General features: G+C 32.3%; 1 protein-coding gene across 1 annotated transcript in view; it reads left to right on the top strand.

Annotated features, from left to right (window-relative positions):
* The first annotated feature begins 2,554 nt into the window (after positions 1 to 2,554).
* The window catches only part of LOC147079908 (transmembrane channel-like protein), a 102,248-nt gene continuing 80,573 nt past the window's right edge, over positions 2,555 to 24,229 (top strand). Inside the window, exons 1-3 of the mRNA XM_085945884.1 lie at positions 2,555 to 2,584; positions 7,028 to 7,135; positions 8,094 to 8,219. Coding sequence (XP_085802010.1) covers positions 2,555 to 2,584; positions 7,028 to 7,135; positions 8,094 to 8,219 — 264 coding nt within the window. The remainder of the gene's footprint in view (positions 2,585 to 7,027; positions 7,136 to 8,093; positions 8,220 to 24,229) is intronic.

The raw sequence follows: 24,229 nt of genomic DNA, 5'->3' as shown, positions 1-24,229 counted from the left end.
ACTTTTCTCGGTCCCTAGTTCTTCATTGCAACGTACACCCTACGAACTTTGTGATTTAGTTTATCCTGCAGGTCTTTTGGTGTCTATATGGTCACTTATTGCGCCTTGGGTATCATTTCATGACGGCAGAATATGTAAAACGATTGTCCACTCGTCAATCGACATATCTGGCCCATTGCTATTTCATATCTTTGCCAATTTCTATCACTTAAAATACACGTGTTTCTATCATTAAAAAAACATTATTAAATATTGTAAAGTAACAGATAATTAGAAATTTGTGTTATAATTTTCATCCTGTACTTATGCTTATTATTTATTTTGTTTCATTAATAAAAAACGTCGTTTGAAAAACAAATATAGGTACTATGAAAATATACTGAGAATTTAAGTATATTTGGCATTCATTTCTTCAACCTATTTTTCATAATTAATTAATAATGTACGTGGCTATTCTTAAATAGTCATTTTAGTCCTCGTATCAGCCCATCAGGCACCATTAGTGAGGGGTAGAAGACTAGTCAATGCGCTCCCCAAAGACGTAGATATTTTCGGTGACGTGCAATGTATTTTGTATTCAAAATTTTATTTTTCTGTATACAATTTTACTCAAGTATTTTTTTATTTTTATTTATTATTATTATTTTATATATTCTCTTATTCTCTCTAGTGAGGGTAATATTTGTTATAATGTAAATCTCATGTTGTGTACGTCTTGAATTTAGATTCGTTATGTCCACAATGTTTTGTTTTCTTAAATAAGTTTAATATATTTCATCAACCAACACGAATATTCAAATGCAATTATTTTTAATAATCGATTTACAATATTATAACCATTATTCAATTATTATTTTTTTTTTACATACCGTGAACATTACAAATTACAAATTTAAGACGTTCACAACATGACATTTAAAAACAAAGAAACAGTGTAATGAAGAATTAAATATATGCAGTATCACAAAAACAGTATGAAACGTAAAGTAAATAAAAGGTACAAAATTATAAAAATTAAATGAAATATAAAAAATATAAATTATTCAGCTTGGAAGCACATCGAATGAGCTAAGTGGACCCTATTTTAATAATGTATAAAACAACGTCCACGTATACACATCCTCATGTAGATGGAATATATCAACATCCGAAGCGATTTGGTTGAACAGAGTTATTGCCCGCCCTATTGGCATCATCAATGGCAGGTTAGTTCTGCTGCTCCTATATTTTTCAAATATAATATTTTTAAATGTAATATGAATAATATACCTACAGGTAGAATTCATAAATAAGTCCGTGGGCCCACCTGCACCTGCGCCCACAGGATTGATAATCCAAGATTTATCCCGTTTCACAATATATTATAATTAATTAAAAATATCATAAAATAATTTCACGTGTAATGATTCCGACATGATTGCACCGTTTGCGTGCGTGTATGCGTTTTTAAGTTTTTATTTATAATGGCAGGTACCTACTCCTACACCTACGTACCTATTAATTGTGTCAAGATAATAATTATTATGTATTCATTTAATAATATTCTAGTATTATTTTATTAAAGTTCTTAAAAGTCTTAAAAGTCTAATAAAATAATTACAAGATAAAAAGATTTTTTTATGTACCTACAACGTTTTTAAATTTCCTGTTGAATTATTGTGCTCAATATGCTCAAACTTGTACTTGATATGAAGTAAATAAAAAACAAACAAACAAATATATAATATATAATACTGAAATGTCATTTTGATTTCCATAGTAACGCACGTATATATTAATAATTAATTAGTTGCTATGACCACCCACTTAGCAACCAATAATAGTGGATTGGATTACGGATTTTTTCCGAAATAACTTTTCATACAAAACAGAATTAACTGAAAATGAATTCAATTCTACTTAAAGATGGCTAAAAGTATTAAAAGAATGCATTGGCATCTTGTTCTGATATATTTTTAAATTTTCAAATGTCTAGCTAGTCGAGAAGTTAGTTAAAAATAGATTGTAATATTTGTACTGGATAAACAACCACCAGACAAATAAGAATACGAGCTAATAAAAACGTTGTAATATGGACAACTAAGCTATGTCGATTTAACATAGGAAATTACAATATCGGTTTGTTTGGATTAAAAAATAAATCTATAAACGTTGGCCTTTCGGTTTGTCTTTTTTGTTCACTTGTGGTAGCGATACACGCTAGCGTTAATTGCCTGATATTCGGGGAATCTTGTTGTCATCATTAAATCGCCTGCCCCTTCTCCCCCCATGAGTCGTCTGCCAGCACCTGTAAAGGGTTGCTTGATACCTTGCTCACATTCACATTTAGCCGACGTTGATGTATTGCTCATTAGCTAGTCCACGACAGTCACTCCTACGTAACGGTTGCAATGGGAAATTATTGTGACTGAAGGCAATATTCAAATAATTCATTTTCAAATGTGACAGTTGACGATATAAGATAATGACTTTGATTTATGATTGATATTTTATGTTATTTTTATAGTGATAAGTTATATTTCATATTGTGGCATAAAATTAATCATTGATAGAAATGGATTTTCCATCCGGAAGTGGAAGAATGGTAAGCAATGTTTACTATCACTTACTTTTATTATTTTTTTATTTCTTACATACAAACATACGTAGGTATATACATAGACAATATACGACGACCAATAATTATTTTATATACATACATAATAATATATTGTTTATCTAAATATAATTTACTGTGTAAGATTTTGTTAAAATATTATATTTTTGATTAAGTATTAAATACAATCATCTCAGAACTAATCTGCATTATATTTTTCTAAATCGGTGATATTATCATTAATTAAAATAATTAAGCTATGTCTGGTATGTACTAATAAAGTGAAAACGAAAAGGTAAGATGTCCATTTTCTCATAATTTCCGTATTCTCTTTTTGGTAAATTGCACGTTGATCAAAATATGCTACATAATTGAGGGCACATTACACAATCATATCATTTAAAAAAATATATAATTAATTTCATTCATATATTATTAAAGTAGCTGTTTTCTATTAGTTGATTTTAATTTGACAACTTAATATTACTAGTGAAGTTGTTAAATTAATCTACTTACCTTTGGGATAAGCCTAGCCATTAGTCGCGAAGGGTGGAGGTAAGCTGTTAAAATCAACCATACATTGTGCACACTGATCTTTATCAGTCATACGTATTTGTTTTTATTGAAATAAGACTACAATTTACATACTGTGTTGGTTAGTTTTTAAAATATTAAATTAAACCCTGCGAAACCAAGCCATAATACATAATAGTCAAAAATACTCGTCTACCTATATAATATAATATGTAAAATTATGCAACTAAATCATACATAACTTTGGATATTTTATAGATATAATAATATTTGTTAGGTATCTATTATTGGTTTAGGCAGGGCTTAATGAATTTGAAAAAAGAACCAACAATATGTGTAATATGTATTTTTATCCAACGAAAACAAATAAGCATGAACTAAAAAGTGTACACAATTTTTTCGTATCGCCCAAATTATACTAAAACTAGCATAGTTTGGTATAGGCATGGTTTAATTGAGTTTTAAAAACTAACCAACACCATATGTAACTTGTAGTCATAGTTCAATAAAAACAATTACGTATGACTAACAAAGTTTAATGTGCACTATTTATGGTGGATCTTAACAGCCAACCTCCACCCACCGGTACTGCTAGCCATAGATTATAATAGATGGAACTTGAGTAAGTATTAGATAAGTAAAATTAACTTGAGAAGTATTTGTCATTGTAAATTTGTCATCATATATATATTATGTACAATTTTCTACTTGTTACACCTATTATGCCATATTATTATCACCAGTATTTTATATCTATTAAATAAATTTGATTTGAAATAGATTCCATAATATAATTAGTGTTTATGTTTTCATTATAAATTATACTATAATTCTGTTAATAACATACTGTCGAGTACCTTTATATGAACCCGTGGGTTTGAATCTTATGCCTGGCAAAATGACGTGTATTTAATCAAAATTAAGGATCACTTGGGTTGGCGAATGGCGAAATACCATTCATAGTAAACAAAGTCTGTTAATATAACCTCCGTCTGTGGACTCTGTTCATTATTTATAAGTGCTCTCATTATGAACCAGAAAAAATAGATCATTCATCAAGGCTTCGGCCACATTGGTATGTGCTTCGCTAGTGCTGAGCTAGGTGCTATGCTTGTCTACTAAAAACACTACTGCCACATTGCACGCTACGTGCTTTAGTACAAATTCATTTGACATTTGGGAGCGCTCAAGTCAACAACAATATATCAAAAGTAACCAAAAAGCTATTTCTCACAGAGAATTTAAGTTTAAAATTTTGAATGTCTCAAATTCGAACTTGCGTGCATAATGTCAATTCATCCCATGCGTCATTATTCATAACCTCAAAATATACGGTGTTTGACGTTTGTCATACTGAAGAAACATCCGCCATCTTGCAAAATCACTAGGTGATACAATAAAAATAACCAACACGTTTGTTCGCCGGGCGACTCATTAGGTGACTAATAATCACGTAGAGAGGCGCGAAGCGTGCAGTGTGGCCATTGCGAGTATAGTGTACGTCCGTTCGGTAGGATATGACGTCACCTAGCACGTAGCCACCAAGCAAGGCACCTGCGTATGTGGCCTTAGCCTAAGGCAAGTGACATGCTATAAAATTTTACTTCTTGTAAGTACATAACCAGCGGCCCAAACAAGTTCTGTTTTCCGCTCTTATCCACTATAGCTAGTTTTAATTATGTCGTATTCCCAGATACGTAATATATCATTTATAGTATGATAAATATGTTTACAAATATTCAGGCATCACCATCTTCGATCCTGAGTGGATCTTTTATTATGGGCTCCACAACGTGATGGTAGTATTAAGAGATTTTTGTAAGATATAGGTAAGTTAAGTAATTTAGGTAAGTACAAGATATCAATTTTTCGCCAGTCCCGGGACTTAAACCCGAGATACATGACATTACGTTATGCATTCAGCCATCGTGGGCGTGGGGGTTATGTATTATAATATTACATATACACATAGAGATGGAGTTGGGTTTTGGGAATTTCCCGACGGGAATTTTTGCAATTTTTCAACATCAGGGAATTTTGTGTCTCAAAATCGTACGCAATTGTCAGACGCAGCTATTGACAGTCTGTGTTTTTTGAAATTATATTTTAATAAGTAATGTTTTGAATTATTTTTGTTTTCCTGCTTCTATTTTTTTTGGCATTTGGAATTAGTCTGTTTTTAGACTGATTTTAAGATTTTTAAAGGTTTTTTTTTAAATTCTCTCGATATCTCGAGAATTCTCGAGAATTTTTTCTGGAAATCCCGAATCTCGAGAATTCAAAGAATCATCATCCCGAAATCCCGAATCTCGAGATTGAGACTTTCTCGGGAAATACCCAACTCTACATATAGACATAATAATATACTTAATATATCAGTGGCCAAGAGTGCATGTTGAAGGTAGATAGGCTATGGTAGATCACTGAAAAAGTCATTGAACTGCCACAGTAAGTATATAGCACTTGAATTTGAATTTTGTTCATAATATTTAGTATTTTACTGAACAAAAAGTAATTTACCTTTTCATAATAGATATTTCACGAAAAAAGACAAGTACTAAGATAGATATTGAAAATGTAGCTAAAACTCTATTCGGGATTCGAACTAGAAAATTGTACTGTCATAATGGGTGAGCGTTTTTGGCATCGAGTTCAGCGCCTAAATGCACTAAATGATTTTTTTTATAAAAAATACAGCGCTGTAAACACCGAAGGCCCCGTTTTGCTTAAATACCTACAGACTTGGGTCACGTGATAGCAGAAAATTGGTTTTAACATTGTTTGTGTATTTTACAATAGATGTGTAATCTTATATATGTGTTTTATGCGTAAAATTACTTGGATTTGTATTAAATAATATAAAATATCTAATGATATTAACTTTTGACGATAAGTTGCCACCAACCTTTTCACTGGAAAACCTTCTAGTACGACTATTTTTAGTAAACTAAATATTGGTGAGTATTAATTTGAAAGACGAATTATGGATTGTTCCTGAGCAAGCTGAATTATGATCGACTGCTCCATTTAGGCAGTAGAGAAAACGTTAATTTGGGTGTCATGTTGTACTATCATTAAGTTTAATAAAAATTAATAGATTAAACATAAGTCCAGAGATGACCTTATCAATGTATATGTTAACCAGTTAACCTATTCAATGGTCCGCATTTAAATCCTAGAAATATATTATATACATAGGTATATATTATGCGAAATATATGCAGTTATTTGTGTATGGAAATGTCTCAGATGCTACTACCCAACCCAAGTATTAAGTTGAAGTTACTGAAGTGTGTTTAATGAATTTATTTTTGATTGTATTAATTAAACTAGAGTTTGTATTTAAATATTTTTATTTGTATTTATATATATAATAAATAATAATAATAAAAATAAATATTTAAATATGAACTACAGTTCAATTAATACAATATAAAAATAAATACATTTAAACACACTTCAGTGACGTCAACATAATACTTGAGTCTTATTATAGTTGCATGTGAGACATTTCCATACACAAATAACCGCATATTATATTTCGCATCATCTCTTGTGTCTTGAAATATTATTTATTGTGTACCGGTTTAAGACCAGTGGGCATAATATTTTAATCTACAATGTACATATTTAATCCAGTTTTGATGAAAATATATTTTTCGTTTCATGTAAATACCTAAGTATATGAGTTTGTTGTTGTCAGATTTTAAAGCGATATTTAATAAAAATGAAGTTGGTGAATTAACAAAATAATTCAATGAATTAATTTATTTTTAACCGGCGCATACACGTTAAAAAAGAATATGTACATATTTATATACGTACTTATATATTTCTAGTCCATACCTAAATATGTAAATTAATTATACTTACATTATTTGTTAAATCTTTCCATAGTTCGCAGAAGCAAAGCCAGGCGGTATACTTAGAGTGGACATCAACAAGCCCAGAAGGAGTTCAGGAAGCTCTGTAGAATTCCGCCATCAACCAGAACGACTCGGTCAGGTAAACTTTACAATTTTCTGGTATTAACACTTAGTTAAGGTGAGTACTTCATCGGTAACCGTTACGCGAATATTTTCAAGCCGCCGAACAACTTAGTTATTTCTAAAGTAATCAAAAAACGGGTAATTTTCCACGGATTACCGGCCGAATTCCAATTAGGTATTTGCACGAACAAAAAAAATGTTAAAAGACACATTTAGATAATATTATAAGGCGGCATGACAGCACCTAAAATAGTAGTACTAAATTGTTTATTATCCTGCAATAATCAGTTAACCCTTATTGTTATTACTCGGGAGCTGGTCAACTATAGTCTATGAGTAAAACTTTCGTAAATACAAATGGACCCAACTACTTAGCTAAGTTTGCATCCCACGTACAGCTGCTTACTTTTTATTTTAACTAAGATCTATAATATTATTATTGATCGAAATAAAATTTAAAGTATAATAAGTATAGGTACGTTATAACATAACGTGGCAAGGAAAGGTGCATGTTGGGCGTAACGCGTAAAGATCACGGATCTTGGATTTCAATGGATAAGGAAGCATACGAGAGTACGTGATGTGATGTGGACGCTAAGCAGATGAAATAGCAATGGGCCGGACATGTCGCTCGTTGAGTGGATAGCGAGTGATACAGCGGTAGTCAAGGGGCACTAAACGCCCACAGGTGCGCTCTAAAACCCGTTGGATAGACGAGTGCATGAAGTTTGGTGGATGTAGGTGGCAGCATAATAATTAGGGTCCGAGACGAGTGGAGAGAGCTAGGGGAGGCCTTCATCCAGCAGTGGATCAACCCCGGCTGATGATGTTGAATATAAGGTATTATAATATGCGTAGTATGATTTATCTTTCATAAGTTGTTTAGAAGGTATTCAAACTTCAGTCAATCATATTTTTGTAAACTGAGAATTCAGAGAGAATACAGTCTTACGATCGTGCTGATAATTTCGCAGATGGCATCCAATCCCAGTTATGAGGCTGCAACCGCAGTTCAACGCGTAACAGCTCAATTCGACCGGGGTGGAAAAAAACTCAGATTCAAGATGGAGGTGAAGAGTGGGATGGACAACGACTTTCTGGTATGGCACCATGACTCTTCGTGTATACTATAATCTCAACAAGATGAATCACAACAGAAAATTCGTCTCCTTTATTATGTATACGGATTCGATCACATCACCCGGTCTAGAAGCGCTTATTTTAAAACAGCCATTTTATTCCACCATTGTGACCTATTAGTATTAATTAGCATTTCCCGTTTACCCAACGCAAACATCCGATTGGCATCCGCGGTATTAGTACGCGGTTACACCAACATTTGATTGAGTTTTCCAGCCAGTATTTTCGTATTATTGTTTTTTAAGTATACGACTTTTAACCCTTAACTGCTTGAAAAACGCACTTATCCTCATTATTGTGTATTGTGCTAGTTTTTCAATGCGTAGGTATACAAAATTTTTTTTTCATCATCTAACTTTCAGTTTTAACATTAAACCACTTAAAAGTCTACTCTGCAAGGTTACATTTTTGTTTAAAAAAAACGATTTAATTAATACGCTGCGATACAATTTATCTATGGTAAATATTCGTTTGCTATGATTAACTAATGGGTAATTGCGAAGCATAAGAATCGTGGGCTAATAATTCAAAATATGTTCTGCAATTTGATATGGCAGTAAAAATACTATCATATATCACATTAGAAAGCTTTTTAGATTATCATATCACAAATCATTTCAAAATTTTTCATTACAACGTTTTTATTAGCTCGTATTCTTATTTGTCCGGTGGTTCATTGTCCGGTACAAATCTTGCAATCGATTTTTAACTAACTTCCAGACTAGCTATACATTTTAAACTTTTAGAATATATCAGAACACGATGCCAAAATTTTAGCCATCTTTAAGTAGAATTGAATTCATTTTCAGTTAAATCTGTTTTGCATGAAATAAGTTATTTCGACACCATTATTGGTTGGCAGGGGTCTGGGGTACTAAAACAAAATTATTAATATACCTATACGTGCGTTACTATGGAAATCAATATGACATGTCAAGTACAAATTTTTTTGATCGTTTAAGCTAGTCAAGTCAAGTTTATATGGTTCGACAGAAAATTTAAAAACGTTCTATATAAAAAGTTCTTTTTATCTTGTAATTATTTTTATTTACCTACACTTTTATAAAATATATTCAATTTTATTTAATAATTAATTACCCGTTAGTACCTACACTTACACTACTACAAATTACAAATTAAACCTAGAACATTTAAGCTTTGAAGTCACCATATATTTTGGTTTGTACATTATTATCAAGATGGCCCATACGAAATTATAAATCTTTTGAAAAATACTGTTCGACGGAGTAAAATCTGGCTAAGACGAGAATGCATAGAATTTAAAATTACGTTAAATTGAAATAACGTTAACGTTAACATTACATGCAGAAATGAAAATACGAGTGGAAGGACAATGCTCAAACTACTAGTTGGTGACGTCACGTCGCGTGACTCCCTTATGTTTAAATAAAAAATAAATAAAAAACCTAAATGTTCGTAGTGAAGTCATTCATCCATTTGGATGCATTGTTAAATGCTTAGCTTTATGGCACAAATAATACAGTGAATACAATTATAAGTATATACATTATTAGTATATAAAATATATTATTTAGAGAAAATTACTGATATATTATTGAATAATATGATGCTAAAACACTGAAAGAAACTAGTGAATGATAATAATGTATATACTTATAATTTTATTCACTGTATTATTTGTGCCATAAAGCTAAGCATTTAACAATGCATCCTGGTAACCGGACAAAACAGAACATGAATAAACAGAACACAAGTGACAAAACATACCAACCACGGGAAAAATAAAACATTCATTTTTGTCGTATCTATTTATCAGTGGCGAAGGGTGACTTTTTGAAAGATGTATGCTGTGGGGATCTAAGAAATAAGAAGACAATACGATATCACGGTACTGTACTGTACCTATTGTACACACTAATGACAACGACGCACTAATTTAATAAAAATTCAAAAACTCACTGACGACATTAAATTAAGCGATCAGTTTAAATTACGTATTTTTTCAAAACATTTATACACATCAAAAATGATTAGAATAGATAAGATAGAAGTTCTTTTTATTTTTACAAAACAGTCTATATTTATTATTATTCGATTAAACACCATAGATTTTTTTTATATTATCTAATTATTAATTATTTAGTTTTAGGCTCTGCGATCGGAGCTTACCTTAGTTCATACAATTTGATAGACTAAATGCTATCGTGAGAGTTATATGCGATAAATACAGTAACCACGGAATTCATTACCTTTGAGCAAACGTCTGTAATTGGCCTGTCCCTGCCGTCAAGAAGACATCTTAGATGAAAATTTATTATTCAAGTCTGTGAAACCCATCTGACGCATCCAGCGTTGTAGCCAAAGTTGATATAGTGGAAAGTGGCCACACCGTCTGCTTGCCGAAATGATTTAGAACTATATAATGGTACTAGGTAATGGTCAAAAATAGTTTTTAGCTGGTTCAATTGACATAAATAACCATACAAAAAATGCCTAGAAAAATAACAGTAGGTAGGTACTCACTGTCCTCGCGTGATTATTTAAAATTCTCAGATTTACGTTCACGTTGCGAAGAGCTCTCTCGTAAAAACAATTCGCCATAATATATTATTATAACTAATGTGGAAAGTTCCATACCAGCCGAACTTATGAAAATCTGGAACTACTTAAAAACTTTGAGTTCAGCAGTTTCAAGCACAGTTTGTCTGGATGGGAACACCACGTCATATCTCGTACTTTGGCTGACTCATTCTCCATATTTTTTCTAAAGTCTATAATAAATTATTTACTCAAATATGACAAAAATGTAGACCTCTCTCGTATATTATGTATCACCTTGGCTGATATAAAATCCAAGTTGTCATTCGATACAAGAAAAGGCCCGGAACCTGAAAATATTCCTCCATCGTTATAAAAATAGTGCTGGGAGCCTATTCAATACACCCTTATTATAATTTTTAACTTTTCACTTCAGGTGCATTCCCTTTTCTTTGGAAACTGTGCCATACACTTAACGCCTGTTTTCAACACAATGTTAAAAACTACAGATCGATATGACATTATTTCTATGAACGTTGCTCGAACTATTTGAGAGCATTGTATTAGATAAATATCTGCCCACATATAATTGGACCGAAAAATGTAATTTACCCTTCTTAATCGTACCCTCATGGCTGAGGATCGTGACGACTTTTTAATTTTTCAATCCTTTGAGCGACCGAGACTTTCCATCCTTCTCGATCTTCCGCTTCTCTCAGGGCAGATTGAATGCTGCCCCTCCAGTGAGCTTCTAATTAATTTATCTTGGCACTAAATATAATTATATACCTAAGTTATTTTAAAATCATGAATCATTATGAATGTCAAGATATAATATTATAGTCTCACTAAATATGTAAATAATTGACCTTTTCCTACTGTATCATTGGTAAATTAAAATTTTATTATCTGACAAACATGCATTAATTTTATACAGATGTAGATAATACTAATAAACTGACAAAATACCTTCGTAATAATATTTAGGTTATTACAAAATTCTATAACTTTAATAGTATTAATTAAAATAAATAATGGAAAATAGTGTGTACTCGTATATCTATATATATAAAAATTAATGTTTGTTTATCTGTCTGTCTGTCCCGTATACAATCCTATACCATTCATCCGATTGAGATGAAACTTTGGTGAGTTGTTGTGTGCACACCCGCAAAGGTTTCTGAATTAAAAATATCATCTTTTCTTATTCTTATTCATTCAATTTTCTTTTATTCGTATGCGTTCCTATGCCATTTATCTTATTGCAATGAAACTTTGGTGAGTTGTGCGCATGCCTGAGGTTTTTGAATTAGTACAACCATTTTACAATAGATGGCTTGCGAATAGTTTCAACTGTATTTCATATAGCTTAGCGGCAGTTCTTTTGTTTTCGGTGTCAGTGGCATTTCAGTTTGAATGTGACATAACAGTCGACATTAGATAATAAATATCACACGCATTTTCTTTTCTTCTTCCAAGTGAATTTGTAATAGTGTCAAAAAGCATTTTTTACCCTGTTAAATCAATTATGCCACCTAAACGACAAGCGGTTGGTCGATCTACACCTCAAGCACGAAAGAAAAGGGTGATACGAGCTTCAGAAATAAACGAGCAACGGGAAATAAAACTGGAAACCGATCGAGTAAGCACTGCTCAAGCCCGTTCATCTGAAACAGTGTCTGGACTACATTTGGAAAATCCTGATTTATTCGTGTACGCACCAGAGGGTAAAACAAAAAATATTGTGCTTTTGCACTTCAATAAATAGACAAACACTTTCTTTCTTTGAGTGGCATTGCAACGCATGCCGGGTCTCGCTAGTAGTGTATGAAAATAGTGCCACACCAGTTTGCTATAAGGTACCTACATCTAGCTAGATCCCGATAGCTCTAATAGGTGTTCGATATTAATTTGAAAATATTTGAATGTAGCAAACTATTGTTATAGCGTATCATTAAAAGAAAAAATAACAAACATTATTATCACATCCACATTTATTAACACACAACTTCATTATTGCCATGTTTTAAAATTTAAATATTTTTCTAGAATAGGTAACAATTTTTATTGTGATACATCGAGTATATTATAGCAAGTATTTAACGACATTACAGACGATTTGGGATAGGATATATAGAATATATAGATGGACGACAAAATATGAAAAGGTGCTGTGTTGGATAGAACACACCGCTTTGAAAATGAAAAATCTCAGAAAATGTTATGTTGAAATAGGAATTATTGGTGCGTTATCGAAGAGATTTTACAGTAATTATTATTATACGGGTTTACAATATTATTATACAATATTTACTCTTATATATTATTTAACTTTTGCGTCCACTTTTTGAATACAATTTTATACAATTTGGTCTCTCTATTATAAAGTTCTTGTAAAGTTTCAAAAACCGTTAAAAGATGTCAACGTAAATTTCTATCCTTTATTAACTTTAAGCTCGGTATTCCAACTGAAACTATTATCTATAGTAATAATTTGTTACGCGTACTAATCTTCCACATTATAATAATTATGTCTGACCTTTCGGTTATGTTTAAAATCGTAAATTCAATTTTCGACTGCCTTGAACTTTACTGTTGTCGATGAGCCAGTTTTGCATCCCTACTGGGCAGATAAAAAATTGCGACACTTTCTGTGTTTATTCTTCAATACCAAGGATTCATTCTCTTTCTAATAATAATAATTGTTCTTCTGTCAACATGTTCAACTAGGCAATTTCTAATAATAAGTAGGCAAATAAGCATTGCAATATTTTCTTTCTTGTGTCTATCTACTCAACTACTTTTCATAATTTGATATTATGCTTTTTATGTTATTGTATTTTTTATTCTATTTTATGTCAAATTAAACGATAAACTGTATTTTGTCGGTAGGTAAATAACTAATATTTTTTTATTATTCCGTGTTATATGTTTATAGATAAGACATATTTATTCTGAAAAAACAGAATATCGTTGCCACTTTGACACTATAATACCAATGATAGCAATCCGCCATTTTCTTTATAGTTTTTTCACCATTATGGCTTAAAAGGAGCTTACTTATAACGATTTGTGATGTCTCGAATCGGGCTCCTTCTAAATCCTTATAAACTATTTATCTACCGGTTGATTGGTTTAATACGGAAAGCCAGAAAACATTAATACATTATTGCCTACCCTGCGCGGAAAATAAGTGACCGAATGACAGCATTGTCGTCAAAAATGCAAAATAGTAGACATCATAAAAGTGACAGCCATAGGTTGGGATGTAGTGACCTTATTAAATTGTATATTTAATAACAAATTATTATGTACTAGCTCTAAGTGGTGAGCACACTGCAAGAAGCCGAGAGATAAAAGGCGAGAGGCATAGAAAGCACTTGCTTTGCGCACAGCGTAGAATTGTATAGCTACTCGCAGTGTACTTTACCCCACAAAACCTTGATCGTATATTACGAAAGGGGTACCTAAATTAAGGATTATGGAGGTTTCATACTTTATACATACATACATAATGCTCCAGAATTTTGACTGATATTTTAGAACGGTTCACTAGAGATTTCACAAAAAACGTAATATTTCGTATGGTACGATAAAGGTATAGGTACATATTGCCACAAAGTTAAAGCTTCTCTGAGATTGCCTCTATCACACAGCCATAGATCAAACCTTCCAGGAATGTCGCACCGATGTTGCATATGAAGACCGTGCACATAGTAGATATTATGTATGGGATGCAGCGACCGGCGAGCCGGTATAGGAATGACAAATTCTCAGGCAGCTTCGATTTGCAGCCCGAGACGCCTGCGATGTGTTGTTAGCAGCACTAGATATTTTTTTTAAACTAAAAAGTCGCATTCCACCAATGTGCGGAGCTCCATTAAATTTGGCAACGTGTGTTTTGTGAATAACGATGACATCACATCGACGTATTCGACACGTTGCAGACGAGACGAGCTTAGATGTGCGCGAGCCGGCTTACATCTACGGCCGTCATATCGAAAGAAAAGATAGGTATCGATATTGGTATTGTATTGGAAGACAATCATCGATACTTTTTAACGGCCAAATATTGTTCCGTTTGTATATCACCCATTTACATACAAAGCAAATATTTACTGGGAATACTTAATTCGTTATTCAAATGTATTCAATTAAAACACTGTCATAATTGTGGTAAATAAATAATTTAACGTTTATATTAATTAACTATTATTTGTAATTATTAATTTATATTTTACTGTTTGTACTTTTTCATTTTTTTTTAGTTAATTATAATGGAATCAAAATTTCAAAGTTGGTTATAATAATATTGACGTAATGCAATGTGACGTAGCAACTGTTTATTTTTGTTTATGCATGTACTATTGGCGTACCTAAAAAAAAATACTTAGTTGTCTTTCTTTCTAATTTAATGACATTCAAAGCGAGTATTCGTTTTTTAAACCTCCTAAATATATTTTAAATTTTCACGTATACATGCTCAAGTCATCCGTGCTGTATCAGGTCATCGGTCATTAAAGGGAGCGTCTGTGGAATTAGACACCTCACTCTAAAAAATATTCCCTGTCCCCTATCCCCAGTCTCCTGTCCCCTATCCCTTCTCAATTGTCCATTATTACTATAACTATAATATCCCGTTCAATAATATTTTTATCGTTTGATATTCTACTGATAGTTAGTGAAAATTATTTAAAAGTCAAATGTATTACCTAGGTACCTACCTATATTTACTCGAAATTCTATCATTATGAAATATGTGTATCTCGGGCCACTAGTTGAAATTTAAGTGTTGTTTTTTTTTAATTATATTTATATTCTATAGCAGGGGTGGCCACACTTTTTGTTTCTAGGACCGACTAGTTGAAAAAAAAATGATGGCGATCGACTGATATCACTTGTAATTATATCATGCGAGAACAATAAAAACCCATTTTTTTTATAATTCAAATATGTATTTTGAAAACAGATATTTTATAAGTATATATAAAAATAACGATACAAAAACATCGAATTAACGACAATAATATATTATTATGTCTTTCACTTCTAAAAAATTAAGTCGGTACACATTAACTATAATTTCGACATAGTTACACAATTTACCTGTATATCGAATATAGTAGCCAAAAAAGATGCAACCCTTCGGCAGGAAACATACTTAAAATAAATTCTATACATGAATTATCATTTAAATACATCAATAATCATACCACATCAAATAGCATCGCACATCCATTTATTTTAAGATGTAAATATTCCTAGAGGAAAATAGCGCCGAAGGCGACTTTTATTGCTATTCGACCAAATTTAAGGTTGTGTTTTTCTCGCTTAACTGGTTGACCCTCTACGCCGGGCTCCCCTCAGGCTAGAGCCTTGTCAGACCCCCCTTGTGGGAACCATGCCTGCTGGTGTATAATGCAATGATAATTGATAAAAGTAGGTACCTATTGCTTCCTCATTTTTACATAAAGTAATAAACCCAACATGATTTCCAACCCAGCACGAGCTCCATCAGTCGTTACCGATAATGGTTTATCAATAGGAAATCAAGTACGATTAATACACGACTTAAATGCATTAAATAGGTATATCTTTTCTTTTGGATCCTATTGCTTATATTATATTTTATTTGGATATTATTATGTCCGCGTATTTGGATATTATTATTATGTCCGCGATTGACCAAAAATACCTTCGCGATCGACGGACTGGCCATCCCTGTTCTATAGTCTATCTATACCAATATGTTGAGTAAATGGTTGACAACCATTTATTATAAAAACAACAGATAAGAATAATTAATATTCATGGATTATGATGTTGCCATCAGATTATAATATAGTCGATGAAAGGAAATCTATATTTGGTAAATATTACTCCTGATTTATTTTTTTCAAATTTTTTTATGTAATCCTCAAAAGATATTTTTTTCAATTTCCCAGCAATCAATGTTTTGCACTTAAAATATTTTAACAGTAATAAGTACATCGATTTGCAGGTATATTTTTATGGATTATTTAAAAAAAAATATCTTCCTATTCTAATAGTTAAAATATCAACGTTGTTAAAAGATATAATAACAAGATAGAAAGAACTTTTTATATACAACGTTTTTAAATTTTCTGTTGAATCATATAAACTTGACTTGACTAACTTAAACGGTCAAAAATTTTTTTACTAGATAGAAATAATACTGAAATGTCATTTTGATTTCCCTAGTAACGCACGTATATATTAATAATTTAGTTGTTAGGAATCCAGACCGCTAGCAACCAATAATGGTGTCGAACTAACTTTTCATATAAAACAGAAATAACTGAAAATGAATTTAGTTCTATTTAAAGATGGCTAAAAGTAATAAAAAAATGCATTGGCATCGTGTTCTGATATATTCTAAAAGTTTCAAATATCTAGCTAGTCGGGAAGTTAGTTAAAAATCGATTACAAGATTTGTACCGGACAAAGAACCACAGGATTAATAAGAATAGGAGCTAAGAAAAACTTTGTAAAATAGGAGCAAAGATATGCGAGATTCCCTTGTAGTTTAAAAATAAATCTATTGAATCATGCAACAAATCTAAAAACCAAGATTAAGTCCTTAAACATATTATTGTCACTCCGAGTAAGGGGTTTCTCAGATTTTCTCTAGCTGCATGATCTCGAGACATTATATATGTTTGGATCGAGTGAGTTGATCGATTGGCTCAAAACCAATCCTCTCTAAAAAAAAACCTATTGGAGAAACCAACACACTATGTATATGTCCGGCCATGAGTAAAGAGGTGATTTATATTTATTATTTGTATGGAAACACTGATAAAAATATAGTTACCTAGATCATTAATGTGAATGTACCGTGGTACCTCGTGACCTCTGGAACAATGACTCTAGAAAGAGCCAATGGCGAAGAAAAGTATATTTTGAAAACAGCTTTTAAAACATACCCACACTTTCTCAGAATGGCCACTATTCGTTTAAAACTGAATATTTAATTAAACTAATTGTAAATTATGTTCTGGACTATTGCATGTTAGGAATGAATTAGTGACTAACGAGTAAAAATGGATTTTTTTACCATTTTTAAAATGTTCAATCATAGTCGTTATTTAACAGGGACGGTGAGTGATTTACCATGCCATAGCATATTAATAAATTATTGTCATACTATGTTGATAATCTTCTATGTTAATGAGTAACTTTGAATAACATTGATTTGTGTTATAGTTTATATTATGTACCTATCTCTGTTTTGTCAGATACTACAATAATTATAGATATATACTACGATAAGTCGTTATGACTTATAAGAGTGTTATTTTTCCTTGACTCTACGACTACCTACTCAATGAATATGCAGTTTATTAACAGATATAGAATCGTATTTTTTTTCTTCTTTTCGTTACCAAAATTTTAGTAGATATGCAGGGCTCAAAATGGACCGGAACGCACTGGAGCGCCGTTCCGGTTCATAAAATCCACAAAATTATCGCTCCGTCTCGTGGAAATATTAATTTGACCATCTGAGCTAGATATTTCATATAATAAAAAAAATAACACACTTATTTTTATAAATCACATTTACAATTAATGTAGTATAGTATAATATAGTTGATATTTTCGTAAAATTATCGAGCGCTCCCGTTCGTAAAATTTTCTATTTCGAGCGCTGTAAGATATGGCAACACTGCTTGGCTGTTACTTTTCTAATATAGATTCAGTTGAAAACACACATCATTTTAAAACTTCTTTCATTCTTTTTTTCTATAACGTGCAACTAGATATTACTTAAACCATCGTAGATCTTACTTGATTACTTAACTTAATCTCCTCGCTAGTCTTACGTCTTCTCAGGTCACGCCAACACATGGGCTGGCTTCTTATCCACTCGTTACTTTTAAATTCACACCACCGCAAGCCCAGTAACTACCTATCCGACGTAAGCATTTGTTCTAAATTTAAGTAAGAATTATATATTATTCTTTATAACACTATATGAGGCCTAATGACATTAGTATAGTGAGATAGTAGTGTATTTAGTAATATACGTGAAACGATGACAAATACCAAATCTTTGAGAAAAATCACATACATAGGTATATTGTGTTGTGACCTCACCGGGATCTAACGCGTTCTACACTCAATATTATACGACTGCTATCAGCTGAGTCTTCGTAAGGTCAAAATCAACACTCATATTATTATAATATGCTACGGCCGCCATATTAGAACCTAGCGGACAATTAGCGGAGTCTTATTTAGGTTTACATTTACATATTATATATTATCATACACTGATATTATTACAATATTATTACAATGTTTTTATTAGAGTTGATCATGTAGTATTACAATTTAAATTTACAGAAGAAAAAGAAAAAAATACAATTTAACGTCGTACTCCCTCAGAAATACTTGGACACACTGGAACGCCTTGATATTTGGCCGAGCCAAAAACATCGCAATATCCAGTGACAATTATTGGTACTTTTTTCACTTAGATCCTCAATATACCTCTGTCTCTGTTTATCATACAGGGAACATTATCACACAACTATTATAACACTGGTAAATGGGAATTTTAATATACTGTATGTAACATTGTTCAAATAGCCGCCCCAGCCCCTCTGGCAGATGACCATACATAATATCGTCGATGAAGCACCGGATATTGTGTTTTAGACCAGGAATCATTTCCAACTTACCAGCGGAGACTAATTAAAAAGAAACGCTAAAGTAATAAGTCCAGTGTTTTGGAGGCCAGTTAAAGTCCCCACAACAGGAAATAACAAGACCAGGAAACATGATCTGCAATTTTGATACACTCTATATTATTATGAATGCTTTCATAGAAATTACATGTAACCCAGCGCTCGGAATAGAAAATTTTACGAATCGCTGTATATGTATGACGTATAACAATATCGCGAAATACATGAATGATCATCAGTGCTCTATATCAAGTAGACACGCTCATCGTTTTATAAACGAGCACCAGTGACGAGGGCTGGAGGTAGACTTTTAAGATTTGTCATACTTAGTGCGTACTAAACGTAGTTATAACTGGACAACATAACGTGACATTTTTGAAGTTCGGGTAGGTTCGCAAGTTGTCAGTCAGTTTCGATGACGGCAGCCCATATTACACGTATCAAATCGTCAAAATTACTTTCAATATGAATTATTAAATTAATTACAATATAAATCACGCATTACTATGACATCTCATCTGATTCATTATTCTGTTCTGAAAACAATAATCATCGCTGTCAACCGACCCGCACCAATATTTATTATCAAGTTTTTCATAATGTATGTATATTCCTAAATAATTTGCCCTACAAGAATCTTCGATTTTTGTATCGTGCTCACAGCATTTGTTTCTATTTATTCGGAGTTAAGGAATAACCGATCAAAAAAAATATGTCATGTCACATCCGCATTACTCTTTGAATGGTGCGCCAGTTGCTTCGTTTGCAGATTAAACAATATTATATTTCAAATTGTGCTGTTTTTTATCAATTTTAAATATTCGGTCACATTAAAAACAATTATTTCTCGTGCTTGTCTTAGAAAAGGTTTTTTGTAATACTGTAAATATATATTATTATTGTATCGTGTATAACAGACTTTGAACACACAGACGCATCGTTTACACATCTACTCTATTCGCACGAAGTAAGTAAGTGTGCTTCAGCTATAAGCATATTAAGTTTAGTGAAATTGCAGAAAGTTTTGGTTAATTTTTAAAATTCAATTAAACACTGCCTAAACCATCGCTCTACTAAATACGCCACTATAGGTTTTATTATTATCATAAACTGTTTGTAGGTACCTGTAAACTGTTCTCAATACTTTTTGGCACATTTCTTGGGAAAATATTGCATCATTCAATATTCTAGGAAGATTTTTTTATTTTTTAGACGTTTAACTGTTTACTAGCTAATCACATTATTTTCTTGATAACAAATCAATAAATATTTCTACATAATTATCACCTGCACCTTTATTCTTAGTCCACCGAACTTTATTTGTTCGCTTATCCGATGGGATTTATTGTGACCCTGTGGTCGTTGAAAACCCTTTGAATGCCACTGTATGACGGCATTTGTCTAGCAGTCATCCATTCACCGAGGAACATGTCCAACTAATTGTAATTTTATTTGCTTGGTGATTTCTATTACATTGCGTACTTTTGTCTGCCTTCTTATCCATATCTATTTATTTTGTTGTCTTATTATGCATAGCGACCACATTTCCATGTAACATTTTCTCATAAATTATTAGGACAGATTGGTCCACTTTACGCTTAAGACATAATGGGAGGTCACTTTTGAAGATTCCATTCAAGCACCTGAATTTTCTCTACGCCAGTGTAGATGTGTGAGTAAATTCTTTATACATACCGTCAGTTAAACGTAGTTATGCACAATGTAGCCAGTCGACAATAATGTCGACCTGCGATAATGGCACTTTAGCAACAACATGATATTAAAAATGTATGTAAAATTATAAATAGTATTTTATTTCAAGAATATTTTTTGCGGCTTGGCTATTTTCAGCATAACGTAGAGAAAACCTTCTCGCGTCTGATCTATATCATATCGCATTTTTTTATTTTTTGTGGACTGGCTACTTTATGGATAACTATTTGCAATTGATATTAGTTGTTGTCCAAGATAGACTTAGTTTTTGACCCGCTTGCTTTGACCTATAGGTTGACACGACGAGGATCGCTTCCGCATAGCAGTTTATTATTGCATATGTCTTCGATACATTTATTTTTAGCCCTACTTTGACGCTTTCATTAAATTTGTAAACTCCTGCATCCTGTTCTGAAGGTGTTTTAGATTGTTTGTAAAGACAGTAATTTTGCTTGCCAAGCACAAGTGATGGGTCTTTTATAAGTCATATCATAACAATATTGTTAAATGATCATGATTCATGACTTTAAAACTTGTGAGTATTCACTTCAAACAAACAAGTTTAGTAGATACCCACTTAAATCACTGTTTTCATTATCTGTAATATTTGTGAAATCAAAAACATAGATTTGTTAGAGAAATAGAAAAAATCTTTTAAATGCCAGTTAGTGTTCCACCAACAGGAACTACTTCTGTTTATTGAACTGCTTATACTTATTGAGAGACAGAATTAAGATAGTTCGGAGGTAGGAAAAAGTGGGAAATTAAACGACATCAGCCATGAATTATTTAGCTAAGTATATTTTGGAACGGTGTCACGTCATGGACCCTGAGGGCAAGGGAGCGAAAGGCAGTTGATTCCTTCGAAATGTGATATTGGGGCCGAATGTTTATTTCTTGGACAGAGTACAGGACGAACCAGTCAATCATCCAGAGACAGCAGATAAAAAAACGGCTCTTGACTATATGTCTGAGACGTAATCTGGACCGACGTGTACCGGATAACTTAGAAAGACTGGCTTCTTTAGGTAGCCTCCAGGGAAGGCGAAGCAAGGGAAGAGCACTGGCGCGCTGAAGCGATTATGTAAATAAGCTGTCTAAGGCAGCATTCACTCGGCCCAAGAGAAGCAGAGGATCAAGAGGGCTGGAAAGTCCTGGGCACTCAAAAGATGAAAAAATCTTTAGCCGTGAGGGAATAACTAAAAAAAGATCCGAATGAAAAATCTCCAAACTTACTTCACCTTATCATTTCAAAAATCGAAACATTTAGGCCAAGCGTAAGATCACACAATTTTCTTTAATCCGACGCCATGTCCAATGCCTCTACTCATGGCAAACCTGCTGCACTTAGATCACTTCTGTAGCAACTAGTACTGTGAAAACATCAGCCATGATGCGGGAATCTGTGGGACTATGTTTACGAGGACAGGAAGTCGCATTCTCCAGCGAAATCTGTAATAGGTACCTACACGTACTGAATACATAAATCGTCTTTTCCTGATCATATCGATTAATAAAATACTAAAAACTGGCATATGTGATTGTCGTATCAGTGTACCTAACTTTCTCTAAAATATGTCATAGATTCATTATTTTAATTTAGTACTCTGTCAAATAAAAATTTCAATACTTTGTAGGTACCTTGATTACTAACTTATACCAAATTTGAATATTCATCTTGTTTATATTGTATTATTTTTAAACTGACAATTCCAAGTTAAGTAAGTTTATTTCTTTTATTTTGTGCCGAGCAGAAGTAGTGATAAATAAAGTTGGGGTGGTAAAATTCCCACCCGACATAATTTGTCTTGTCTCTATCTTGACCGCTCCCTCAACGCGAGACAATACGTTTCTCTATACTCTAATCGTCTAATCTAATAAAAATGAATACAACTGCGCCCGTTTCATTACACGAACTCAGCGATGCTTCATAATACGTATCACAAGGTTTATTATATCAACATATTATTATCATTATCACCGTAATCATTTTTTTAATTCAGTGTGGGTCCCGGCTTCTGAAGAATTAGATTCCAAGGTCAATAGACCTCCACTGCAAAGCGCCGATCCTGAGTATCGACGCACTCACATTATATAAATTATTATTTTTAATACCATAATAAGCCATCCGGCTCAATGACAGTGCGTCGCTATAGATTGGTTTGCCGGATATCCGTTTTGTCGAAATCGACTTCTTAATGCAGAATGTTTTTTTGTATCTAATTGGACTTGAACCATCCCTTTCTTTAAATCACTTTGTAATGGCAATGAATACATCATTCATATGCTGTAGAAATAACAATTTAAATATCTCCTTGTATTTAAATATAGGATTATGAAATTTGTTTTTCGTCTCCTGAACATTTGGTCTATTCGGGAAACCAATCCTACAGCGACGAGTAGTGTAGTGAAACAGTAGTGTAATTAGTAATATAATACGAGAAACAATAAAAAACACCCAGATTTAAGAAAATCACATAAATATATTGTAACCTCACCGAATCGAACCCGGAACCCATGGGTAAAAGATCAACACCCATCGAATCAACTCGTATCCGCTCTTTCTTAGAGCTCTTGAAAAAACACTCACTTGCACGATTCGCTTTCATTCTTGTTCGATATATTATACTTAATAAGTACCCGAGAAGCATACGGATGCAAGTCCACAACATGAAATTTAATGTTCAGGATAGCCAAAAAACGATTTTATAATATGTTAAGCTCTTATAAAGTTTAGAGATATTTATACAGATTGATAAAAAAATAAGTTATGAAATTCAATTAATTTTGAATACGAATAATTGTGTTTTTTTTGTATATGTATAAGACACAGAAAAAACATATTAAAAAAGATAGTATGGACTTGAGTCCTTATGCTTCAAAATGAAATTGAAAATTTGACTGAATTGACTGGCAGCCCAGGACTGTTGTACCTAAGTAGTAGTTGTTTAACCATTTTATGATTTAATAAAAAGTTAGAAAGCAATCATTATAGGTTATTAAGAACTCCGATACACTTATAAAGT

This window comes from Rhyacophila brunnea, unplaced genomic scaffold, assembly GCF_057557595.1.
Source record: "Rhyacophila brunnea isolate RB1 unplaced genomic scaffold, BYU_Rbru_1.0 scaffold_1, whole genome shotgun sequence".
Taxonomy (NCBI): Eukaryota; Metazoa; Arthropoda; class Insecta; order Trichoptera; family Rhyacophilidae; genus Rhyacophila; species Rhyacophila brunnea.
Note: the sequence above shows the minus strand (reverse complement) of the source record. Positions and strands in the feature narration are given on the sequence as shown.